A 24,486-nucleotide genomic window follows, 5' to 3' on the forward strand; every position below is an offset into this window, starting at 1 on the left:
AACAATCGATCCGAACGTCTGAACATGATTGTCATATTAACATGTGCTCGGAGACCAAATTTTTTATATTTTTTTAGATAGGTACAAAATCATTGTTTTGGATGCTACAAAATTATCTAAAAATAGTGATTTTATATCTATTTAAAAAATAAATAAATAAACTCCAAAAAATATAATTCTTTTAATATCTTTGATATTATGTTGAGTAAAAAAAAGTTATAATTCAATTGAAGAGTTTACTGTTATAGATATTTACACAATATATGTGTTTGAAGAGTTAATCTACATAAATATTTTATTTTTTAGTATAAAACAAATTTTGATAAAAAAAATCCGAGTTTCGATTCGATTATGACTAATGGATCCGTATCCTCCCCTCCCAGGTACCTAACTAAACAGAATTGAAATGGACGGCTCAGATTTAATTTGAGACCGTCGGATTTAATTGTGGCTTATGTTTTAATGGGGCATTTATGGCAGAGGGGGGCGTGGCGATGGGATTGTGGAGACGTACAGCCGTACAGGCCGTGGTTGTTGGGGAAATTACTGGTAGCTAGCTGTTCGCTTCGAGTGTTTGATTGATTATCAATTTATCATACGATCGAGGTAATTTGATAGCAGCTAGGTGGTCATGTACTTTCATCCGACGACTAAGAAAAACACCTGGTCCCCACTTGTCAGCCGTAGGGAAGCTTTGCTAATTTGATGCACCGGATGCATGCATGTTTACTTCAGAGCGCGCGCGACTATTAAAACTTACTCTCCAGTCCCGCTAGCTCTTCTTTCCATCCCAAATCCCAATTCATCTCTCTCTCGCGATCGCTATCTCTCGAATATTAACAAGATGTGGTTGCATCGATTGTGCGATTTCATGAGCGAGAAGAACAAGGAGGCATGGAACAACGGCAGGATAACCGGTTCAGTAGTGCTCATGAAGAAGGATGTGTTGGATCCTATCGATTACCATCCCTCTCTGCTCCATGGGGCCCACGAGCTGCTTGATGAATGTGTCTCCTTCCAGCTCGTCTCCTCCACCCACACAGCTGATCCCAGTAATTAAAGTTTCTACGCTCTTAATTTCTCAGTATATAGCACCTGTGATTTGAATCGAACCTTCTTTAGTCTCTCTCCTCTTGATCGTTCTGATATGAAAGCATTGAACAAAAGTACTTAAAAATGTGCTAAATTAATTATGATTTTCTTTGAGATTAGTGCCAAGTTAAAAAGAATAATCAGGATTCACTAATTGTAAAAGATTTTCTTTTCAATCAGGTAATGGAGAGGATGTGGATTCTAAGAAAGGGAAGGTGGGGAAGGAAGCTTACCTGGAAGAGTGTGTGACAACAATGACAACGGTAGCGGCGGGTGAGTCGAAGTATAAGATACATTTTGAATGGGATGAGAACCAGGGAATTCCTGGTGCTGTCATTGTAAAAAATAACCACGACTCGGAGTTCCTCCTCAAGACGCTCACTCTGGAGGGTGTGCCTGGTAAGGGCAAGCTGCACTTCGTTTGTAATTCCTGGATCTACCCTCAGTCTCACTACACTTACGATCGCATCTTCTTCACTAATGAGGTATACCGTATACATGCGTACCTTTTAATTTGTTTGGTGCTTTTCGCAGACTGGTTAGAAATATTGGATGTGATTCGCTCAATTTAGGACCCTAAATCGTTCAAAGTCCGACCTTTCGGAATTCTGAAATTCGTTTAATATTTTTTACAAGTTTAATTTGAAAAATACTAGTACCTAGCTTCCCCACATATCACTGGTAAAAGTATTTTATTATGAATCTAAGAATTCCGGAAAAACACCTTTCTATCGGTATACCCTCGCGGAAAGTCAATTTTATTCTCACGGATACTCTCCCATTCTTGTAGTATATATTATAACTAGTATTTCTTTGTGAAACGTGCATCCAAACTTTTAAGATTATTATTTAAATCAATTTAATAAAAAAATTAAACGTAATATGTACACTACAGCAAAATGATCCATCCGCGATCGGTTTTTGGGACCGGTCCGGTCGCCAGTCGCAGAAGACCCCTTCCGAAAAGAAAAACAAAAAAAAAAGCAGCGGAGATGAATTTGGCCCAGAGCCTTATGGGACCCGTGTCCACATTCTTCTGGGACCGATTTGGCCCGATCGAGCAGAAGGGTGCCCCTGAAATATCCCCGCGTATCTCTGTCTACTCCCGCGTTTTAGGGTTTAGGGTTAGCCAAAAAAAAAACACAGAGAAGGACCAGCACCGTATTTTACTCTTGCTTGACGATGCACCAGCCTTGGCCAGTCACAGAAGGGTATTTCTGTTGTAGTGGTAGTATTATATACTACCTTCTTTTTTTCATAAAATTTGATCTCAACAGGCATGTGGGGCTATAACTTATAATGATATATAGCTAGATGGCAATTTAAGTACCATCAAACAGTTTGTGTTAAAATAAAGAAATCAATACATGGTTAAGTTTTACATGAAAGAATGAGTAAGCAACTAAAAGCAAAAGGCAAACAAAAACACAGCCTACATCAAATTGATCCGCTAAAAATAGAAGTCCAAAATTAATCTATCTCACAAATGTATATATCAATTTTGACAGACATACCTGCCAAGCAAAATGCCACAGCCATTGGTGCCATATAGAGAGAAAGAGCTGATCAATCTAAGAGGTGATGATGTCACACGCCCACTGGAAGAGAGCGATCGGGTCTATAACTATGCATTCTACAATGACCTAGGTGACCCCGACAAGGATAAAGATCATGCACGCCCTGTTCTCGGTGGGTCAAAACACCCCTATCCTCGCCGTAGCCGTACCAATCGCCCTCCAACCAAAAAAGGTTTGCTCATCACATGCCACTTATCTCTTTATATATCTAGCTAATTGAATGCATATCGATGTTGCATTGGTCAAGAATCAAGATTTATACTAGTATTTTATGCCTTCTGACCCCAGGGTTCTACAATATGCATGTACTGTGTAAAAGAGTATTGTGTACTGACCAAAACTAAGAGAAGACAACTAAATTTGCTACATATGAACCAATTCAATTTGATTTTTAGATTATAAACTAACTTGTCATGCTACAATTTCGAAATTCTTTACTATTTATGGGCAGATCCGGAATCTGAGAGCACGCTAAGTATACCGACAAAACTAGGGGACCTTGTAGGATTTAAACACATATATGTACCACGTGACGAGCGATTTGGCCACCTGAAGTTGTCTGACTTCCGTTCATTTTCCTTAATATCAATTAGCCAATCTCTCATCCCTGGACTCAAATCTATCTTTCACAAGACACCTGATTCTTTTGAGGATACCTTCAAACTTTATGCATCCCCCGATCACTTGCATATTCTAGAGAACCTGCGCAAGATAATTCCATTTGAATTCGTCAAGGAATGGTTTCCAGATGAGGGACATGTCTTCCGATTTCCCATTCCGCTTGTGCTCAAAGGTAAGATAAACCTCTAATTGATGCTTAATTAATTAAACATGAAGCTTCAAGCTCTGCTAATGCTATTTATTGTTCATGTCAATACACAGAAGATAAATTTGCTTGGAGAACAGACGAAGAATTTGGGCGTGAAATGCTTGCTGGCGTGAACCCAGTGGTCATTAGACGTCTCAAGGTACATCATTATTTTCCAAATATAGAAGTTTTTCTTTAAATGAATCCATAATAGCTCATATAGTGTTGTGAAAATAAGTCAAAACTTTGATCGACACAGGAATTCCCCCCAACTAGCAAACTTGATCCAGAGATATATGGAAACCAGAACAGCACAATTAAGGAGGAGCACATTCTAAAGAACCTTGAAGGACTCACAGTGGATAAGGTAAACAAATACACATAGGGACATAGTACCATGAGGAGGGTTCAAATGCCTCTGTTTTTAGAGCTAAAATAACTTAAAATTAAAAAAATTTAAATGTCAAAATCAAATCCTTCTCAGGTCTTTCATACTACCATGAGTAGTGTTCAAACTTAATATGATCTATATCATTTTCTATGTGCACACAAATGATCTTGACATTTTTATTTTGTTTTAATTAGTATCAAGATCATGCAAAAATACAATAATGTGAATTAATTTTGGATATTGATTTTTCAACTTATTGATTCATATAAAACCAGAATAAAAAAGTGATAATTTGTAATCTGAATATCACATCTACTGTTTTTATTTTGACATATAAATTACAGCATTTTTGTTATTAGAAAATTAAAAATTGTAGTCATTTGAACCCTCCTCAATAATGTACTTAATATCAGACCAACACTACTACAAAAAAGCTAAACATATATACACGACAAATCATACACGGAAGTGAGAAATTTCCAACAAAACAGTGTGTAAAGAATCTTATTCTTGTCGTATTACAAAAGCCAATATTCCACACAAAACACATATCACTTATTTGTGGGTCTTCTTTGACAGGCACTAGATGAGAAGAGGTTATTCATACTCGACCATCATGATACCTTCATGCCTTACCTACTCAAGCATAAGGATTCCTTCGAGCCTTACCAACCAAATATAAATGCATTGACAGATACCTTTATCTATGCCACCAGAACACTCTTATTCCTGACAAAGGATGGCACAATCATGCCGGTTGCTATTGAGCTGAGCCTACCGCATTCCCATGGGTTCCAACCGGGTGCAGTAAGCAAGGTGTACACACCAGCACCAAAGGATACTGTAGAGGATTCTATCTGGCAGTTGGCCAAGGCCTATGCGGCAGTCAACGACTCTGGATATCACCAACTTATCAGCCATTGGTGTGTTTTAAGTTTATATTCTTTTTCAGTGATTGTCAGTGATTGCAATTTGCAATTACAATTCAATTTTAATCTTGAATTGGACTAATTTGCAATTACAATTACAATTTGTTGAATCTCTTTTTCAGGCTCAACACTCATGTGGTGATAGAACCATTTATCATAACAACACTAAAATTAATCTATGTTCAACCTCCTTTTCAGGCTCAACACGCATGCAGTGATAGAACCATTTATCATAGCAACACATAGGCAGTTAAGCGTCACTCACCCAATACACAAGCTCTTGAGCCCACATTACCGTGACACAATGTATATTAATGCCTTGGCACGCCAGATACTTATCAATGCCAATGGCATTGTCGAACAAACTGTTTTTCCTCAAAAATATGCAATGACCATGTCATCTGATGTATATAAGAGTTGGAAACTCACTGAACAAGGCTTACCAGATGATCTCATCAAGAGGTATGACATATGAATCTACTGTTTTTCTAAACTTCTTTGTTTGAAATCATGATTCATATATTTTATGGAGTTATGGGAATTAATATGGTTTTAAAACTTAACTAGACAATTTTGACTGACAAATATATATATTTTTACTATTATATATGAGAAGGTGTACCTTATTAATTAACCTATATATAATCCTATATATATGACAAATATACAAATTAATTAGAACTTTTGTAAGGTTGTATAATAGCACAAATTAAGCACATTGATATGTCTTCTACAGAGGAGTCGCGGTTGAAGACCCTTCCAGCCCCAACAAGCTTCGCTTACTAATTAAGGACTATCCATATGCAGTAGATGGTCTCGCCGTTTGGTCGGCAATTGAATCATGGGTCAATGAGTACTGCTCCCTTTACTACCGGAAAGACTCAGATGTGATATCTGACACAGAGCTTCAAGCTTGGTGGAAGGAGATTCGTGAGGTTGGACATGGTGACAAAAAGGAAGAGGAATGGTGGCCCGAAATGCATACATTGAAGGAATTAACCAAAACTTGCACCACCATAATTTGGGTTGCCTCAGCTCTACATGCAGCTGTTAATTTCGGGCAGTACCCATATGCCGGATACCTCCCGAACCGCCCGACTATCAGCCGTCAAGAAATGCCCAAACCAGATGATGAGTTGAAGAAACACCCAGAAAAGGTGTTTTTGAAGACTATAACTAGCCAGTTGCAAACTATATTAGGAATATCGTTGATTGAGATCTTGTCTAAGCACTCATCAGATGAAGTCTACCTCGGGCAACGCGACACACCGGAATGGACATCTGATGAGAATGCACTAGATGCTTTTGACCGGTTTAGTGAGAGATTGATTGGAATAGAAGAGAAGATCACGAAATTGAATGACGATCCGGACTTGAAAAACCGAAAGGGACCAGTAAAATTTCCGTATACATTGTTATACCCGAATACTTCAGATAAGAGTAAAACTGGCGGGTTGGTTCCGAAGGGAATACCAAATAGTGTGTCCATATAATGTAATTAATTAAGAGGTAATTTGTGTTTTCTATTTATGTGGTATTGTTTTGTATGCGGTAATTTAGTGTTCTTGAGCATTAATTTGTTTGATGTGGTGTTAGTAAATAAAGATTTGCTATATATTAACTTCTGACATGATTTGTGTAGTTTATATTCTATGCTTGAAATACGAGGAGTCGTAACTTATAATTTGGCAAAGATCCCCATCAAAACCTTAACCACACACTTAAAAAATAAAAGAAAAACAAAAAAAAAAAATCTTAGGGGCCTTTTCCTCATCTAGTGGTAAACAACAATTTTATTTACGATTTAATATGATCTTAGGGGCCTTTTCCTCATCTCTTGACCATATTTATTTATTTTCACAATTAAATTTTGTTAATTAGTATTTATATTTAAAGTTCATACAACTGATTTATCTGAAAATTATTAATTTTGTATCTGTATTCAACTTATTCGTATCCACTCATTGAAAGACAAATACGAGTTTAATTAGTATTAGCATTATTCACTCCAAATTTGCACCATTTTCACCCCTAGATTGATCTCAAGTAATTGAAGAAATGATTTTACATGCATTTTTCATTTCAATCAGAATTTTAAACCTTTTACATGTATCTGGAGGGACACGGACTCCTCTCAGTTCTCACCCGAAGTGAATTGGTTCTGTATATATTTATATATTTTACCTGTTTCGAATGGAAACTGATGAGATTGTTTGAGGGCTAGCAAGTTAATTAAATAATTAAATTGCTTTTTTCTAGTACTCTTTTTATAAACATTGATTATTTGTTTAGTGTTCCAAGTTCTCATATGGTTAATTAAATTAAGTTTCCTAAGAAAAAAGTCATCCATTGCTAATTTTCGAATGAAGTTGTATTTAATGTCTATTTATTAATTTTGAGATGGCACATAAAGGATCATGTCATAAACAAAAATTATATGCTTTAGACTATATATGAGAAAGAAAAAATATATTCTTATTATAATAAAGATTTTGAAAATGATGATTATAGTATAAAGAACATCAATTTATTTATTTAAATTTTAAAATGATTCATTGTTTTTGTGTCCCAGTTAATCATGTTTATACTTTTATCTCTCTTTTCAAAGTCCAAACAATCGATCTAAACTATTCAATATGATCTCCATATTAATATGCGCTTGAATACCAAATTATATATATATATATTTTTAATTCTTTACTAGATATAATATTATTATTTTTAAATGGTCCAGGATATTATGGAAAACAGTGATTTGTATTTATTATTTTATTTTTATTCTTAATTGTCAGAGTGAATGAACCAACTCATTCAACAAATTAAAATTATGTTAGAGGGTTAAGGTGCCCCAATGACATTATCTTTCTGCCGCGAGTTATGTCATGATGACCTTTATTTTTATTGATATACTGAATTTTAAAATTTAAATGAGGATTTGAACACTTTATTTTATTGATCTTTTAAATACTAGGAGCTAAAGAGGGGACGAAAGAAAATATGGGTCAAACATAAAATATAGTTCAAACATGTCAAAAGGGAGGTTAGAAACTGAATTATGTGATTAATTATATTTTTTAGAATATTAAATATGATTATGAATTCTAGAGGGCGGAATACTTAATTTTGACGTTTAGGAGGGGTATACACGAAATTCCCCCTATTAAAAAATCCAACTCACGTGCACCTGGTCAACTTTTGGGGAGAGGGGGGCGTCCGACGCCCATCAAACCACTTTTGTGTTCGATAGGTTCTCTTCACCGTCGGATCTACTTTAGGATTTGCGCCCACAATTTCGCGTCTGCTTTAAAATCCGTACACACGAATTCTAAAGCTGATCTGACGGTGAGAGAACTCATCGAACACAAAAGTGGTCTGATGGCCATCAGACAGCCCCCTCTTCCCAACTTTTGTTGCTAAGGACAGAATTGAGATTTGAGGAATTGATGAGTCTCATGATTAAATTAACAATTTAGCATGGAATGTTATTACTCGAGTTTCCAAACTTGTGTATTACTTAAAAAGGGAATAAATAATAGACAAGGAAACACAAGTCCATGAAAAATTGATGTAACACCTGGACACGTGTTCAGGATTGAATTTGTTAGTCCAATTCAAAAGATAATAAAATAAGAGGTGGGCTCCTCCTTATAAAATATTATAAGTATATTTTAAGGGGATTGCTATACTAAGTGCACAAATTGTGATTTTGAGAGCTGAGAAATTTTTTTACACTATAATATCCAATTTATTCTTAGTTTTTAAATTTTTAATAATTTCACATCTTTTTAATTCTATGAATAATTATTTCAATCCCCACACTCCAGTACCCCCATTGTACCCCCATCTCTTAAACAGATTTTAACTTCCCATAAACTAACTTAACTAACTAATTTATTCAAAACACTAGTATAAATACTTGGAAGATAATAAATTAATACTTACAAATTAAGATATTAATACTTGCAAATTAAGATATTAATACTTGCATGTCTAACTTGATATAACTATATGGAGGGACCACTCAAACTACATGGGGAGAAGAATCATACACATTTTTAGAGGTGGGTTTTTTTTTTATTTTTCTCAATATCTTCCACATTTCTCACGTTCTATGAGGAATTTTGCGAATCTAAAACCACGAATGTATTCTACGCAATTTTATCTTTCAAATGAGATCCATGATGACGTACTTTCGGATTCATCGTCACACAAATATTTATACCTCATTGTGCAAGTATTTATACCGCATCATACAAGTATTTATACCTATACTTGTAAGTATTTATCCCCAATCGTGGACCCCGCATCTCCGCATCACATTTTCCTAATCGTTCCTGCGTCAACCTTTCTCTAACAAAAATAGTTGACCACATAGGTATAAATACTTCAGTGCATAGATATAAATACTTGTAATATTTGATATTAATACTTTTAAATGTCAGCAGTGTCATATGTAAAAAATACTAGGTATAAATACTTAAATGACGAGATATAAATACTTGTATGATGACGAACCCGAAAGTATGTCATCATGGATCTCATTTGAAAGATAAAATTGTGTAGAAGACGTTCGTGGTTTTAGATTCGCAAAATTTCTTATAGATCATGATAAATGTGAACAAGATTGAACAAATAAAATTGGGGGTACAATGGGGGGATGAGAGTGCGGGTACTCATATCATCTCCCTAATTTTATATATGTCTTGATTCATTAATACTTGTAAGTGTGCATGAAAGGAAACCATTAAATTTATTTATATACTAATAAGGAAGTTTGATTCACAATTTTGTTAATACACAAAAATATTTACATCCTTCATTTTTTATTTTATTTTTGGCAGATAGCTCTGAAGTATTGTATAACAAAAATAAATTAAAGAGTACACATGTTGCTTATACATGAGTTTGCACGAGTGCGCTAGGAAGAAAATATATAGGCCAAAGTTTCAAATCCTTTAACTGTAAAGATTTTTTTTAGAATATGCTACAAACGATAACACTGAAACTTCAAAAAGACTACATAATTAGATTGCTGAAATTTTTAAGATAAGTAAACATAAATAATCAATTATAATATGAATAACCATCGGTGGGAAGCATGAGGTTCCTTTAATATTTATGCGGAGTATGATTAGACAGTATGATTAGACAGTCCAAATCTAAATATAAATATTTGGTTATCTTTGATGATATGAATTCCAAGTTATCGGATCAGGGCATGTGTCCATGAACCCGGGCCTCTGTTGTCATATTCCGCGTAGTATATGATACTTATTTTATAATTGTTCCAATCAAGTAGCCAACCGTCAGGATAGATGAAGCCATCCATGAATGGCTCCATTTATACTACACGAGAATAATGTTTCCAAGGTCTACCTAGAAATGATTTTCTTCATGATGTTGAGGTTTTCTGCTGCCATGATTCTACTATTTTGGATCACAAGTCCTGTTGTATCATTCAAGGCTATCCGCGCTGTTCATATTATATAATTAGGATGAATCATATATATTTTTTTATCATTAATAAGTTCTTTGACAAGTAATTAATTAATAATGGATTGATTATTGATTGTATATCAATATTTGGAAAACAAATATTATTTATGGATTATTACTTACCACTTGCATTATTTTGTGTGCTAAATGGAGGTTTGACAATGATGTGACAATTTTGGAAAACTTCCAAAAAGAAAAAGAAAAATTTAGTGTGTAAAAATTTAAAGTTAATATCTTTGTGTAATCATTTCACTATTTCAACTGGTTAAAAAAATTGTGAATCAAACTTTCTTATTAGTATATAAATAAATTTAATTGTTTCCTTTTATGCATACTTGCAAGTATTAATGAATGAAGACATATATAGAATTAAAAAGATGTGAGATTATTAAGAATTTAAAAACTAAGGGTAAATTGGGTATTGTAGTGTAAAGAATTCTCTCAGGTCTCAAAATCACAATTTGTGCACTTAGTATAGCATTCCTCATATTTTAATATAGATATTATGTTGATCTGTTTGGAAGTGGAGCAAGAGTAATTGAGAATTATTTTCCATTGAGGCACGGAGTAATCATTTTTTTTTTCTTTGAGTTTTAATGGTTTTTTAAAATTTAATGATTATCAAACCGTTTTTATTTTTATTTGTTTAATTAAGTTTTATACAAAATTCCTCCAAAGTAGGAAGTAGTATACATTAAAAAAAATATATATAAATTGTTAGCACGGAAAGATTTTAAGCAGAGAAAGAATATATCTCCCTATCCAGAATCTAGTGCGTATGCTCTAAGGTACCTCAACTTTTGCGTGACCGAAGTGTAAGGGGGCAGTATTATTTTCACTTAGAGATTCGTGCAGAACGTATTTGAACGGTTGAAATTTTTTAGAAAAAACACTCAAAGTTTGAAATATCTCAGAGGATGTTATTCAGCAACTCAGTTCAGTTTGTTCTTTAGTGATGTCTTTCTCCTGCTTTTCCGACAGAAAGTGCAAAAGCAAAGTCTTCTTATGAATCTATTATCATAAAGCCCCCGCCACCGTAATTACCCAAAGTTGAATCATGGGTAAAAAGTTTGAATCATGGGTAATTTTTCTAGTATCATTTGAAAACTAATAACCTCTTTAATTACTCCAAAGTTGGAATAAAAAAGGTGAATTATAAGTGATTTTCACAAAATTAGAGTGGATGATGAGGGTGTGTTGATTGAATAAATTAAATCGTTGACTGCCATAAATGAGGATCAACAAACTCGATCCTGATTCCTGATAGGCCTATTTGGTGTTACTGGTAAAATTGGGTGTTGAGATAAAAGAGTAAATAATATATATATAGCTCACCTTGGAGGAGGTAAATTGTAGCAAGACTTTTTACCAAGCTCTTAATTTCCTAACCTGGATCTCTTCACTAACCTAAAGTAGGGATGTCTTTAGCTGAATATTTTTTGAACGAGGTTAATTTGACTGTAACCACGACGAATTCAAAAAGTCAAAATGATGCATACGTGTAGGGGGGATGCAGATATATATATAGTCCGATTTTTGAGAATTCGTATCCAATGCGTTAACTCAAATATTGAGTTAAAATCTGGAATTTAAAACCGCACTTAGGATCGATGTCGTGTGTTTTATAAGTGTGGCATGGGTCATATTGACCCGAATTCTAATCGCACGCACGGTTTGAAAAAATAACTCAAACAGTACACGTTAACGCAGATGATGCGGATTCGGGTACGTTGATCGTATCGATACAAAACGGATGGTATGAAAGTATTTTCTTTTTTTGATAAAAAAAGTTTAGTTACAAAATAGAAGATAAAAGAAGACAAAATAAACACAAACACTATAAAGTTTAGTTACCGTGCAACCTCTCACCATCAGGACCCTCTGGGTTAGGATTTTTCGATCCAGCATTAGTCAGATGAATATCCTAACCTTCATTTCATAGGCACTTTTATTCTCCATAGTCTTGTGTGAGTTGCCGAAATTACCCCGTGTGTTGCAAAGTTCTATATATATGCGAAAGAACAAGATATATAATGCCCCAGAGGGAGTCCATTTCCACACCGTGTCAGGTCCTGACTTTTCAACCGAGCACTTGTAAAATGGAAATAGTCTAGTCAGATCTTTGAGAAAAAAAAAAACGATTTCTCTATTTCCCAGAGATACCAAACTTGTGGCTACCTGCCATCCGTATAATGCTTTCATGGTTTTGGTCTACCAAACTTGTGGCTACCTGCCATCCGTATAATGCTTTCATGGTTTTGGTCTATATAGTATGGATGTACCCAAAATGAAGGAGTCACATTAAATGAGGAGTTCAAATTAATTTAAATAGTGACTCTATAACAGTGGGCCTCATTGGTCGGATTGCCATCTAACACACCTAAGTTGCACCCAAATGTGCGTTAAATATTGTAAAATTCATATAAAATCAACCGTTTTGAGGTTTTTCGCGTTCTTCATATCGAAATTCTCGGTTTAACGCGTAGAACATTTTTATGGATTTTATTTCAAAATCCAAATATCATTTTTGTGAATTTAAAAAAAAATAGATTTTAAGGCATTGAATCGACCCGATAAGCTAGTAGGTTTGAACCCGATAAGATATTTGAATCCGATTCCTACCCCTCCCTGGCAAAAATTATGCATCCGCCCCTGCAAGCAATGCTTGGTTTTGGTAGTCGAGATCTATGATCCCCAAACCCGCATTTTCTTTTAATTAAAAAACACATTCTTTCTCAATTTACCAAGCAATTTATACTTTTACAAACCTCATTACCTTTCCACAAGAAGTTCCTCCTCATTTTGTCAATACATTTGATCACTCCGACTGACAAACTAAAAGGTTGCATGTAGTGTAAAGGTATCGCTAACAGAACTGCCTTTACCAGAGTAATGGTATGAAAGTATTTTCATACCCTTATTTTTTATTATTTAAATTATATATATAGGTATAAAGTTGAACTATAGTGCTTTACGAATTATATAACATATTTTAATTTACATTTATGTTTTGTGATTTTAGACTTCACGATTAATTAAGTTCTTTGATTTCAGTTTATTCTATAAGTTGTTCTGATAAACAATGATCCAGTTGGGTCTTGTGTTGGGTTATCTTATAAGATTTCGTGGAGATATATATATATTCCTAATTAGGTTAGTTCTAGAACTATCCAACTTAGATGCGTCTGGCATCCAAACGATCAGAAAATTAAAATAAGATCGATACATATACAAAATATATAGATTGCAAAGGAAAAATGAAACATATATACAATCAAAAAATTAAGTATCAAGTAAAATTATCCTGATCTCATGGCTTATTGTGTTGAGATTGCAAATGCTTGACTTTGTTATTCATTAGGCTCGATCGATTGACTCCAAAAGACTGGCCTTCAAATCTTCTTCCTTGTTTTGCTTGTTTTTCTTTGATATGATATGATTTCATGATATGAGTCCCTTAATTTGTTAGGTGTTTAAATAGATAGAACTTAGAAGAGTTTGAGGAGTACGTGCATGGGGACGTGGGGTTCGTGTTTCAGATAGTGGCAAGTTATTTAATTAATTCGAATATAATAGGCTGTAAAAAGGCTTTTGGATCTGTTGTGGTCTACAACACTCTCTACGGCCCGGCCCGGCCCGCAAGGCTGTCTTATTTGGAATTGAATTCTGGCGGTGTAACTTTTTGTTGCGGCCCAAAGAGAAACTCCTTAATTGAGGCCTGCAACAGCGACCTTTTCTCTATTGTCACCCGCAGATTTCTGCATATAAAACGACAATAATCCAATTTTAACACTAAAATTATTTCGAAACAATGGAAGCATTTCAACCCTCTTATATTATTATTATTATTATTATTATTATTATTATTATTATTATTATTATATTTTTTTAGCACTCATCAAACACATGCTACAATAATTTCAAAAACAAACATATATAGAGCTCTCAAACTTATTAAATCAACGACATTAATTATTGTTAAAGATTTTAAAAATCGCAAAAGACTTTAATTATTTAAAAAAAATTCTAAAAATGACCAAACCAACTTTAAATGCTACATAACCGAAATAATGAAAAAAAAAATTACATCATTACGCAATTGAATCCAAAACTTTTAGATCTTGATATATATATACAATTTTTTTTAATAAAGTCCTGAAGTACCACAAAATATCTTCTAAACCCTTGTAAAGTGTGATAAACATTGTTTATATCACATTTATGATCATATTATCATATTTTTATTTCAAAAGAAACTAACTAGTGTTATTTTGGCTCCTTATTTTAAATATAAAAAATTAAAATGCAGCCTTCAATTAAACCTTCACTCAGAATAATAAATTAATAAAATGTTAATTAAGATTTGCATATATTGGCATGCACTGCCTGGATAAATAAATGATATTTAAGAAAACATATATCCCAACCAAATGGAAACTGCAGGAATAAATTAAAAATGAAGAAATTTTTAAAAAAATGTCATGAATCCCATACCTCATATATATCATATTATATAATATCATGATAGTTACATTAAACCGATCACTACATTAATATATTATCAAAGAACCAGATATTATATAATACCACATCCCCTCTCATAATTTGGATAAATATTAATTTAAAATATGACTTTTCTTACTACATACGATAGTTACATTAAACCGATCACTACATTAATATATATAATACCTCATCCGCTCTAATTAATCATTTGGTAAAAGATTTTAACATATATATATAGCAGTTTAATTAGTTTGGCTGCACAAACTATATATAGAATACAAATAAAAATAGCATTGTATATAATTATTCATGTTCTGTTAAAGTCATTAACTGGCCATTTGTAATAATTTGACTAGGCTGGGTCCGTAGACTATATATAGCAGCTAGCTAGCGGTAGTGTTTAATCATGGAGAAGAGAAGAGAAGAGAAGAGAAGTAGTCTTAATATAATTGTAGCGAATTGCAGTGGAAAGTGAAATAGATGAGAAAATGAATTAAGGGGTATACTAACTTTGACCCGGCACTTTGGAGTCGTATGGGTTAATAGGGACTTGGGATTGATAATTAAGGAGAGAACCAATATAATATATAGATTAATAGCTAGCCCCTGCACCCAGTCACCCACTATATATATTCTAATTTCAAAAGAAAATTAAGGAAAGGAAAGAAAAGAAAAGAGCATTTGAAATTATAAATATTGAAAAGACTGAGGACGACTGACTGTCGACTGAGGGCGGCTTTGCATTGGAAGATCATTTCAATACCAACCTCGTCAATGCGTCATGCCTTCACTGTCAATTACCAAAATATATATATAGTCAAACATGACATAACATAACATAACTGGGACGCCTCCAACACTCTCTCTCTCTCTGTCTCTCTCTCATATTGAATTATTGATTCCAGTTCCACGGTCAAATATTCCGTCTTCTCTTCCTCTTATAGTCTTATTAAAACCCTCCACTCCCGCTCTTCATTTAATCTCTCTCTCTCTCTCTCTCTAGATCTCGAATATCAACACGTGGCTAACAAGATCGATGTTGTTGCATCGATTGTACGTACGATTGCATGAGCGGGAAGAACAAAGAGGCATGGAACAACGGCAGGATCGCTGGTTCAGTAGTGCTCATGAAGAAGAATGTGATGGATCCTAACGATTACAATCCCTCTCTGCTCCATGGGGCCCACGAGCTGCTTGATAAAACTGTCTCCTTCCAGCTCGTCTCCTCCACCCACACTCATCAACCCGGTAAAGTTAATTCGGTAGCTCTTAACTTCTCAGTAGCACCTGTGATTTTAATCAAATCTTCTTTAGTCTAGCTCTCTCTGCTGTTCATCATACTGCCTTGATCATTCTGATATGAAAAAATTGAACACAAGTACTTCAAATGTGCTAAATTAATTATGATGGGTGCCAGTGTACCACAAATAGGCCGGGATGAAGACGGATCAGATATTATCCGACTGAATCCGGATCCGTATTCGAAAATTAGATACGGATATCCGATATCCGAATATCCGTGCGAATAGTGGTACGAATATGATTTTGAATTTTAATTATCTATATCCGAATAGTAGATATATATCATATAGTTTAATATATATATATTATGAAAATATGTATGTATATATATACAGATATCCAATATACAACAAGAATGAGACACTTTTCGCGAGAATAAAAAAGTGACTTTTTGCGACGGACTACTCTCATTGTTCAACTTTTTCTTTTTGCGACGGACGACCGTCATAAATTCGTAGCAGTATATGGAAAAAAAAAAAAAGGAATACGAATATAGTTTTACCACTACCCGATCTGTATCCGATCCGTTTTCGCCCATAGCCACAAAATTGAAACATGAAGTTAGATGATCCCTGATATTAATTTCTCTAGAATTTCAATTGTATCAATGATTTATTATTAAAAAAATTCCTACTTCCACTTTTTCTGACCTTATATATATATATGGAGAGTGACAAATATGTTTTCGGTAGCATATGGACCGAAGTGCTACCGGTCCAAATTTGAAATTTCAAAATCCAAAAAGTTAATCTGAACTGTTCATCTTGTTCTCCATATTAATATGTGCTTGGAGACAAATTTTACATTTTTCTGAATTTTTTTACTATTTATTAAGCCACTTTGAAAATCGTTGATCTAACGATGTCTTCTGATTTTACTGTTTTGTTAAGCCACCGTTGGATTAACAATTTTCAAAGTGGCTTAATAAATAGTAAACAAATTCAGAAAAATATAAAATTTGGTCTCCAAGCACATATTAATATGGAGAACAAGATGAACGGTTCAGATCGACTTTTTGAATTTTGAAATTTCAAATTTGAACCGGTAGCACTTCGGCTCATATGCTACCGAAAGCATATTAGTCACTCTCTCTATATGTGTGTGTGTATATAGGAGGGTTCAAATGCACCATTATTTTGGTGCTCCATATCGCTCCACATAGACTACATCCTTTATCTCCATTTTCAAAGTCCGAACGGTCGATCCGAACCACTCAACATGATCTTCATAATAAAATATGCTTGGAAACCAAATTTTATATTTTTTAGAAATTTTTTACTATTTTTTAAGAAAGATACAAAATCACTTTTTTAAGGAGATTCTAGACCATCCGATAAAGTCATATTGTACCTATCTAAACAAATAGTAAAAAAAAATTTAAAAATATAAAATTTGGTCTCCAAGCATATTTTATTATGAAGATCATGTTGAACGGTTCAGATCGACTGTTCGGACTTTGAAAATGGAGATAAAGGACGTAGAGCATATTGGAGCACCAAAATGATTGTGCATTTGAACCCTCCTCATATATGTGTGTGTGTGTGTGTGTGTGTGTGTGTGTGTGTATTGGTGTAGCTACTAATCAGAAAGGGGATTCGTATCCTCCCAGGTACTGTAGAGGATTCTCATTACTTTATAGTTTGAGATTAAATCTCAGCTGGTAATTTGGGGGGCAGTATTATTGGGCTTTGAGATTAGTGCCAAGTTAAAAAGAACGGTCCGGAAAACACTAATTGTAAAATATTCCCTTTTCAGGTAATGGAGAGGATGTGGATTCTAAGAAAGGGAAGGTGGGGAAGGAAGCTTACCTGGAAGAGTGTGTGACAACAATGACAACGGTAGCGACGGGTGAGTCGAAGTATACGATACATTTTGAATGGGATGAGAGCCAGGGAATTCCTGGTGCTGTCATTGTAAAAAATAACCACGAATCTGAGTTCCTCCTGAAGACGCTCACTCTAGAGGGCATGCCCGGCAAGGGCAAGCTACACTTCGTCTGTAACTCTTGGATCTACCCTCAGTCTCACTACACTTACGATCGCATCTTCTTCACTAATGAGGTACCTTTTAATTTACTTTGTGTGTGTGTGTGTGTGTAAAATGTTAACATCTTAAGGGGGCGTTTGGTTGGTGCTTTTTACCAGGAAAAGATTATTTCCCCATCCAACAACATTTTCTATTCTTGTTTAGTACACATTAACATCTTGGTAAACCAGACTAATTAATCAATCAATTAATGTCCTTAATTAAACAAATGAAGTGGGTATATCTCCAGATCATGAGCCACTGAGTAATTTGACTAATAATGAATTAAGTACAAATGAGCAGTTAATTGGGTTCTCCATGTCATGAATCATGAATGCTTGGTTTCTTCCACAAATAAAAATAAGCAGTTAGATATGCCTGAAGTTGATCACTTAATATTCCTACATACTAGAATTATTTAATTTGTTATGAAACTAAGAATTTTTCTATAGGTCCCACAGGCGGCTATAGATCATTGCTTGATCAGAGAATAGTTTTGCTAACCATAAAGTATATATTTCTTTTTGAAAGGTGCAACCAAACTTTTAAGATTATTATTTAAATCAATTTGTGTTAAAATAAAGAAAACAATACATGGTTAATTAAGTTTTACATGAAAGAAAGAGTAAGCAACTAAAATCAAAAGGCAAACAAAAACACTCGGCCTACATCAAACTGACCCTTGTGTAACAATAAATTTTGGTTATTGGACTTGTAATTGATGGAAAAATATGAACTGACCAACTAGTTTTAAATCTGAACTTTGAATACTAAATAAATAACAATTATATTTAAAAAATATAATCAAGAATATAATTAAAACTTTATTACCCGGAGCTACAAAATGCGGACTTAAGACAACTTTCCGTTTTAAGCGCATGAATCATCGGTTAAGCTTGCCCCAAGTTACGTTGGTATTCCTCTGCCAGTGGGCGCAACCGTGGTAGAGGTTGATGTAGTTTCTTTCAACAATAATAGCATTATAATATTTTTTTTTATAAAGAAAATATTTGTTTGTGGGATAATAGAAATTGAATTTATAAATTATAGAGCTAAGATAAAGAACAAGAGAGTATGTGAATTGTTAAATAGATTATTGGATGATCTATTCTTCTAATGTCATGTGTTATTTATAAGCAAATAACATAGACACCAATAAATTTGTACATTCATGGTGATTAAAATAATATTCATCGTTATATTACCGTTTGCAACTCAATTGAAAAATACAATTAATTAAATCTCAAACGGATAAATACAATTAATTGCATATCAAAGCTCATATCAATATTTGATTCGATTTTCTGTGGTGATAAATAATGTACTTCTATATAGAGATTAGATCATAACAGTAAAATTGCGTTAATTAATATTTGCTCGGTACTATTTTGTAGCTGAACCGCTAAAAAGAAAGGCCAAAATTAATCAATCTCTCAAATATATATATCAATTTTCACAGACATACCTGCCAAGCAAAATGCCACAGCCATTGCTGCCATATAGACAGCAAGAGCTCATCAATCTAAGAGGTGATAATGTCACGCACCAACTGGAAGAGAGCGATCGGGTCTATGGCTATGCAGTCTACAATGACCTAGGTGACCCCGACAAGGATGAAGATCATGCACGCCCTGTTCTCGGTGGGTCAAAACACCCCTATCCTCGCCGTAGCCGTACCAATCGCCCTCCAACCAAAAAAGGTTTGCTCATCACATGCCACTTATCTCTTTATATATCTAGCTAGCTAATTGAATATTGCATATCGATGTTGCATTCGTCAATAATAATCAAGATATATTTATACTAGTATTTTATATATGCCTTCTGACCCCAGGGTTCTACAATATGCATGTACTGTGTAAAAGAGTATTGTGTACTGACCAAAACTAAGAGAAGACAACTAAATTTGCTACATATGAACCAATTCAATTTGATTTTTAGATTATAAACTAACTTGTCATGCTACAATTTCGAAATTATTTACTATTTTTGGGCAGATCCGGAATCTGAGAGCACGCTAAGTATACCCGAAAAACTAGAAGACCTTGTAGGATTTGAACACATATATGTACCACGTGACGAGCGATTTGGCCACCTGAAGTTGTCTGACTTCCGTGCATTTGCCTTAATATCAATTGGCCAATCTCTCATCCCTGGACTCAAATCGATCTTTCACAAGACACCTGATTCTTTTGAGGATACCTTCAAACTTTATGCATCCCCCGATCATTCGCATATGCTAGAGAACCTGCGCAAGATAATTCCGTTTGAATTCGTCAAAGAATGGTTTCCAAGTGAGGGACATGTCTTCCAATACCCCATTCCGCTTGTGCTCAAAGGTAAGAGTAAACCTCTAATTGATGCTTAATTAATTTAACATGAAGCTTCAAGCTTTGTTAAGAAGAATTAATCCTAGCTAATTTAATCGATTAATGTTATTTATTGTTCATGTCAATACACAGAAGATAAATTTGCTTGGAGAACAGACGAAGAATTTGGGCGTGAAATGCTTGCTGGCGTGAACCCGGTGGTCATTAGACGTCTCAAGGTACATCATTCTTTTCCAAATATAGGAGTTTTTATTTAAATGAATCTATAAAAGATAATATAGTGTTGTGAAAATAAGTCAAAACTTTGATCTACACAGGAATTCCCCCCAACTAGCAAACTTGATCCAAGGATATATGGAAACCAGAGTAGCACAATTAAGGAGGAGCACATTCTAAAGAACCTTGAAGGACTCACAGTGGATAAGGTAAACAAATACATAGAGGAGGTCTCACATCTAATTAATGTTTTTATTTTGACATATAAATTTTAAAATTAAAGCCAATATGCCACACAAAACACATCACTTATTTGTGGGTCTTCTTTGACAGGCACTAGATGAGAAGAGGTTATTCATACTCGACCATCATGATTCCTTCATGCCTTACCTACTCAACCACCATGATTCCTTCGAGCCTTACCAACCAAATATAAATGCATTGAAAGAAACCTTTATCTATGCCACCAGAACACTCTTATTCCTGACAAAGGATGGCACAATCATGCCGGTTGCTATTGAGCTGAGCCTACCACATCCTGACGGGTTTCAAAAGGGTGCAGTAAGCAAGGTGTACACACCAGCACCAAAGGATTCTGTAGAGGGTTCTATCTGGCAGTTGGCCAAGGCCTATGCGGCAGTCAACGACTCTGGATATCACCAACTTATCAGCCATTGGTGTGTTTTAAGTTTATATATTTTTTTCATTGATTGCAATTACAATTAGAAAAATATTACACTAAAAATAATCTATGTTCAACCTCTTTTTCAGGCTCAACACCCATGCGGTGATAGAACCATTTATCATAGCAACACATAGGCAGTTGAGCGTCACTCACCCAATACACAAGCTCTTGAGCCCACATTACCGTGACACAATGTACATTAATGCCTTGGCACGCCAGACACTTATCAATGCCAATGGCATTGTCGAACTTACTGTTTTTCAACAGAAATATGCCATAACCATGTCGTCTGATGTATATAAGAGTTGGAAACTCACAGAACAAGGCTTACCAGATGATCTCATCAAGAGGTATGACATATGAATCTACTATTTTTCTTAACTTCTTTATTTGAAACCATGATTCATATATTTTATGGAGTTATGGGAGTTAATAAGGTTTTTATGAGAAGGTGGGCCTTATTAATTAACCTATATATAATCCTATAAATATGACAAGTATACAAATTAATTAGAACTTTTGTAAGGTTGTATATATAATAGCACAAATTAAGCACATTATTGATATGTCTTCTACAGAGGAATCGCGGAAGAAGACCCTTCCAGTCCCAACAAGCTTCGCTTACTAATCAAGGACTATCCATATGCAGTAGATGGTCTTGCTGTATGGTCGGCAATTGAATCGTGGGTCAATGAATACTGCTCCCTCTACTACCGGGAAGACTCGGATGTGATATCTGACAAAGAGCTTCAAGCTTGGTGGAAGGAGATTCGCGAGGTTGGGCATGGTGACAAAAAGGAAGAGGAATGGTGGCCTGAAATGCATACATTCAAGGAATTAACCAAGATTTGCACCACCATAATTTGGATTGCCTCAGCTCTACATGCAGCTGTCAATTTCGGGCAGTACCCGTATGCCGCATACCTCCCGAACCGCCCGACTGTCAGCCGTCAACCAATGCCCGAACTAGATGATTATGAGTTGAAGAAAAACCCTGACAAGGTCTTTTTGAAGACTATAACTAGCCAGTTGCAGACTATATTAGGGATATCTTTGCTTGAGATCTTGTCTAAGCATTCATCAGACGAAGTCTACCTCGGGCAACGCGACACACCAGAATGGACATCTGATGAGAATGCACTAGATGCTTTTTACCGGTTTAGTGAGAGATTGATTGGAATAGAAGGGAAGATCACGGAATTGAATGCTGATTCGACATTGAAAAACCGAAAAGGACCAGTAAACTTTCCATATACATTGTTATACCCGAATACTTCAGATACGAGTAAAACTGGCGGGTTGGTTCCGAAGGGAATACCAAATAGTGTATCCATATAATATAATTAAGAGGTAATTTCTGTTTTATATTTATTTTATTTTATGTGGTATAGTCTTGTATGCGGTAATTTAGTGTAGTTGAGCATTTGTACGTTTGTGGTGTTAGTAAATAAAGATTTGCTATATGTGCAACCTGGTTAATGAAAATTGATTGTTTTATTGTGTAGATAAATTGGTATTACCGTATAAGTACACTTCTGAGGTGATTTGTGTAGTATTCTATGCTTCAAATACGAGTCAAATAATGGTAACTTATAATTTACCAAACTTCTCTTTATTCGTACTTCATTTTGTGAAGTTTCTAAGTCTAAAATTAATGCTTAGACCCTCACCAAATCGAAGCTCAAGATAGAGAAGGAAACTAGTCACGTCTTAACCAGTCACGTGACATCACGTGACTCGTGTGTTGCGTGATGTAACTGCATTCGAGCAAAAATTTAAATGTCACAGTATGAAAATTACACATCACGTCACGTGTATTGTCTTTTAGTGTAGGTTCAGTGATACTGGTACTCATGTAGTATTGATTTTTATTTTCTCTAGTTTAGTCTAATAAATGTTTGTATCTAGAATGTTTAAAGTAATGTCAAATGTCTAACAAACTTTCCTTAAAAAAAAAAAAAAAAAAAACTTTGCAACATTATTTATTTATTTTAGATTTTTTTTCCATATTTTTTGATGTTTTTTCTGAATTTTCAACAATTTAAATTAAAATATAAAAAAAAATTAACGTGACTATTGGCGTGAAGTGACCGTCCATCACTATTTCGGTCACGTCATGTCATGTCACGTGACCACCGTGATCACAAGTGACGTGACCATTCGCACGCCACTATTTCGGTCACGTCACGTTACATGAAAAAAAAATTAGTCACATTAATTACGTCACGTTACGCGGCCAAATCACAACATATTACTCACGTCACGTCACAACGTGTCACGTATTTTCTTCTCTAGCTCAAGACCAATCTTCCTCTAACTTTCTTGACCTACTGGATTGAGGTTCTTTCTCTTTTCATTTTTTTTTTCAACCGAGAGATCGCTATAATTGCAAACTAATGCAAAAGAATCCCTGTTGTAATTTCTTTTATATAGAAATCCTTTATAAACTTACATGGAACAAATTAAGCTACTAACATCCACTACAAATTATATAAGCAATGAGCACAACAAACAAAGTTAAATACATAAATTAGCTAATAATTTATATTTTTCATGACACAAGAGTCATTGAACTGAAAAATATATAGAGAACATTAATTACATGCAATTGGTTTTTCAATCTCATACACTAATAGACACACCAGTAACTACACTACACTATTAAATGTCATGAATCCCGTATATGACACTGGCATGTCTAATGTCATTGTTGTGTGGGAAATATATTTTTTTTAACTTTTGATATGTATGCCATGTCAGAAGGCTGTCAGATCCAGCTTGGTGGGCCCGCCCCACAACTCTCTCGACACACAATGCCGCCGATACTTCCTTCAAGCCTCCATGGAGGTTATTTGTGAATTTAATCATGTACTTGACATCAAATATATTAGCACCCAAGTACTTCTTCACAAGGAATTCAAACTGTTGAAAATAATAAAGAATTGGAAGATTGATCTTAGTCGTTCATCATCAATCAAGCGGTCTAGGATCCATCAAGAATAAAATATTTGTTCTTTTTATTATCTTTAGAAATAGTTGGTACAGTAAATAGGAATAGTACCGTTGGTACAATAACGGCTAGTTGAGCCTTGTAAGCTATAAATACTACATAAATCATTGTAACAAAAA

The 24,486-nt window shown here is 34.5% G+C and overlaps 2 protein-coding genes across 3 annotated transcripts; both read left to right on the plus strand.

Moving 5' to 3' along the window:
- The first annotated feature begins 805 nt into the window (after window positions 1-805).
- LOC144563341 (putative linoleate 9S-lipoxygenase 4) lies at window positions 806-6,406 on the plus strand. Its single transcript, XM_078312810.1, has 9 exons — window positions 806-1,052; window positions 1,273-1,577; window positions 2,601-2,841; window positions 3,121-3,462; window positions 3,552-3,637; window positions 3,737-3,844; window positions 4,448-4,791; window positions 4,996-5,259; window positions 5,534-6,406. The coding sequence occupies exons 1-9, from the start codon at window positions 845-847 to the stop codon at window positions 6,288-6,290; spliced, it is 2,655 nt and encodes an 884-aa protein (XP_078168936.1). The 5' UTR covers window positions 806-844; the 3' UTR covers window positions 6,291-6,406.
- A 9,434-nt stretch (window positions 6,407-15,840) lies between these two features.
- Window positions 15,841-22,854, plus strand: LOC144563351 (putative linoleate 9S-lipoxygenase 4). 2 transcript variants are annotated; one of them, XM_078312825.1, is made up of 9 exons: window positions 15,841-16,052; window positions 17,883-18,161; window positions 19,586-19,826; window positions 20,124-20,465; window positions 20,589-20,674; window positions 20,774-20,881; window positions 21,006-21,349; window positions 21,444-21,707; window positions 21,936-22,854. In XM_078312825.1, exons 1-9 carry the CDS (start codon window positions 15,867-15,869, stop codon window positions 22,693-22,695), a joined length of 2,610 nt encoding a protein of 869 aa, XP_078168951.1. In that variant the 5' UTR covers window positions 15,841-15,866; the 3' UTR covers window positions 22,696-22,854. The 2 variants fall into 2 exon arrangements, with proteins under 2 accessions (XP_078168951.1, XP_078168945.1); XM_078312819.1 differs by having other exon boundaries at window positions 15,841-16,047; window positions 17,857-18,161.
- The last annotated feature ends 1,632 nt before the right edge of the window (window positions 22,855-24,486 follow it).

Source organism: Carex rostrata, chromosome 1, assembly GCF_964058835.1.
Source record: "Carex rostrata chromosome 1, lpCarRost1.2, whole genome shotgun sequence".
Taxonomy (NCBI): Eukaryota; Viridiplantae; Streptophyta; class Magnoliopsida; order Poales; family Cyperaceae; genus Carex; species Carex rostrata.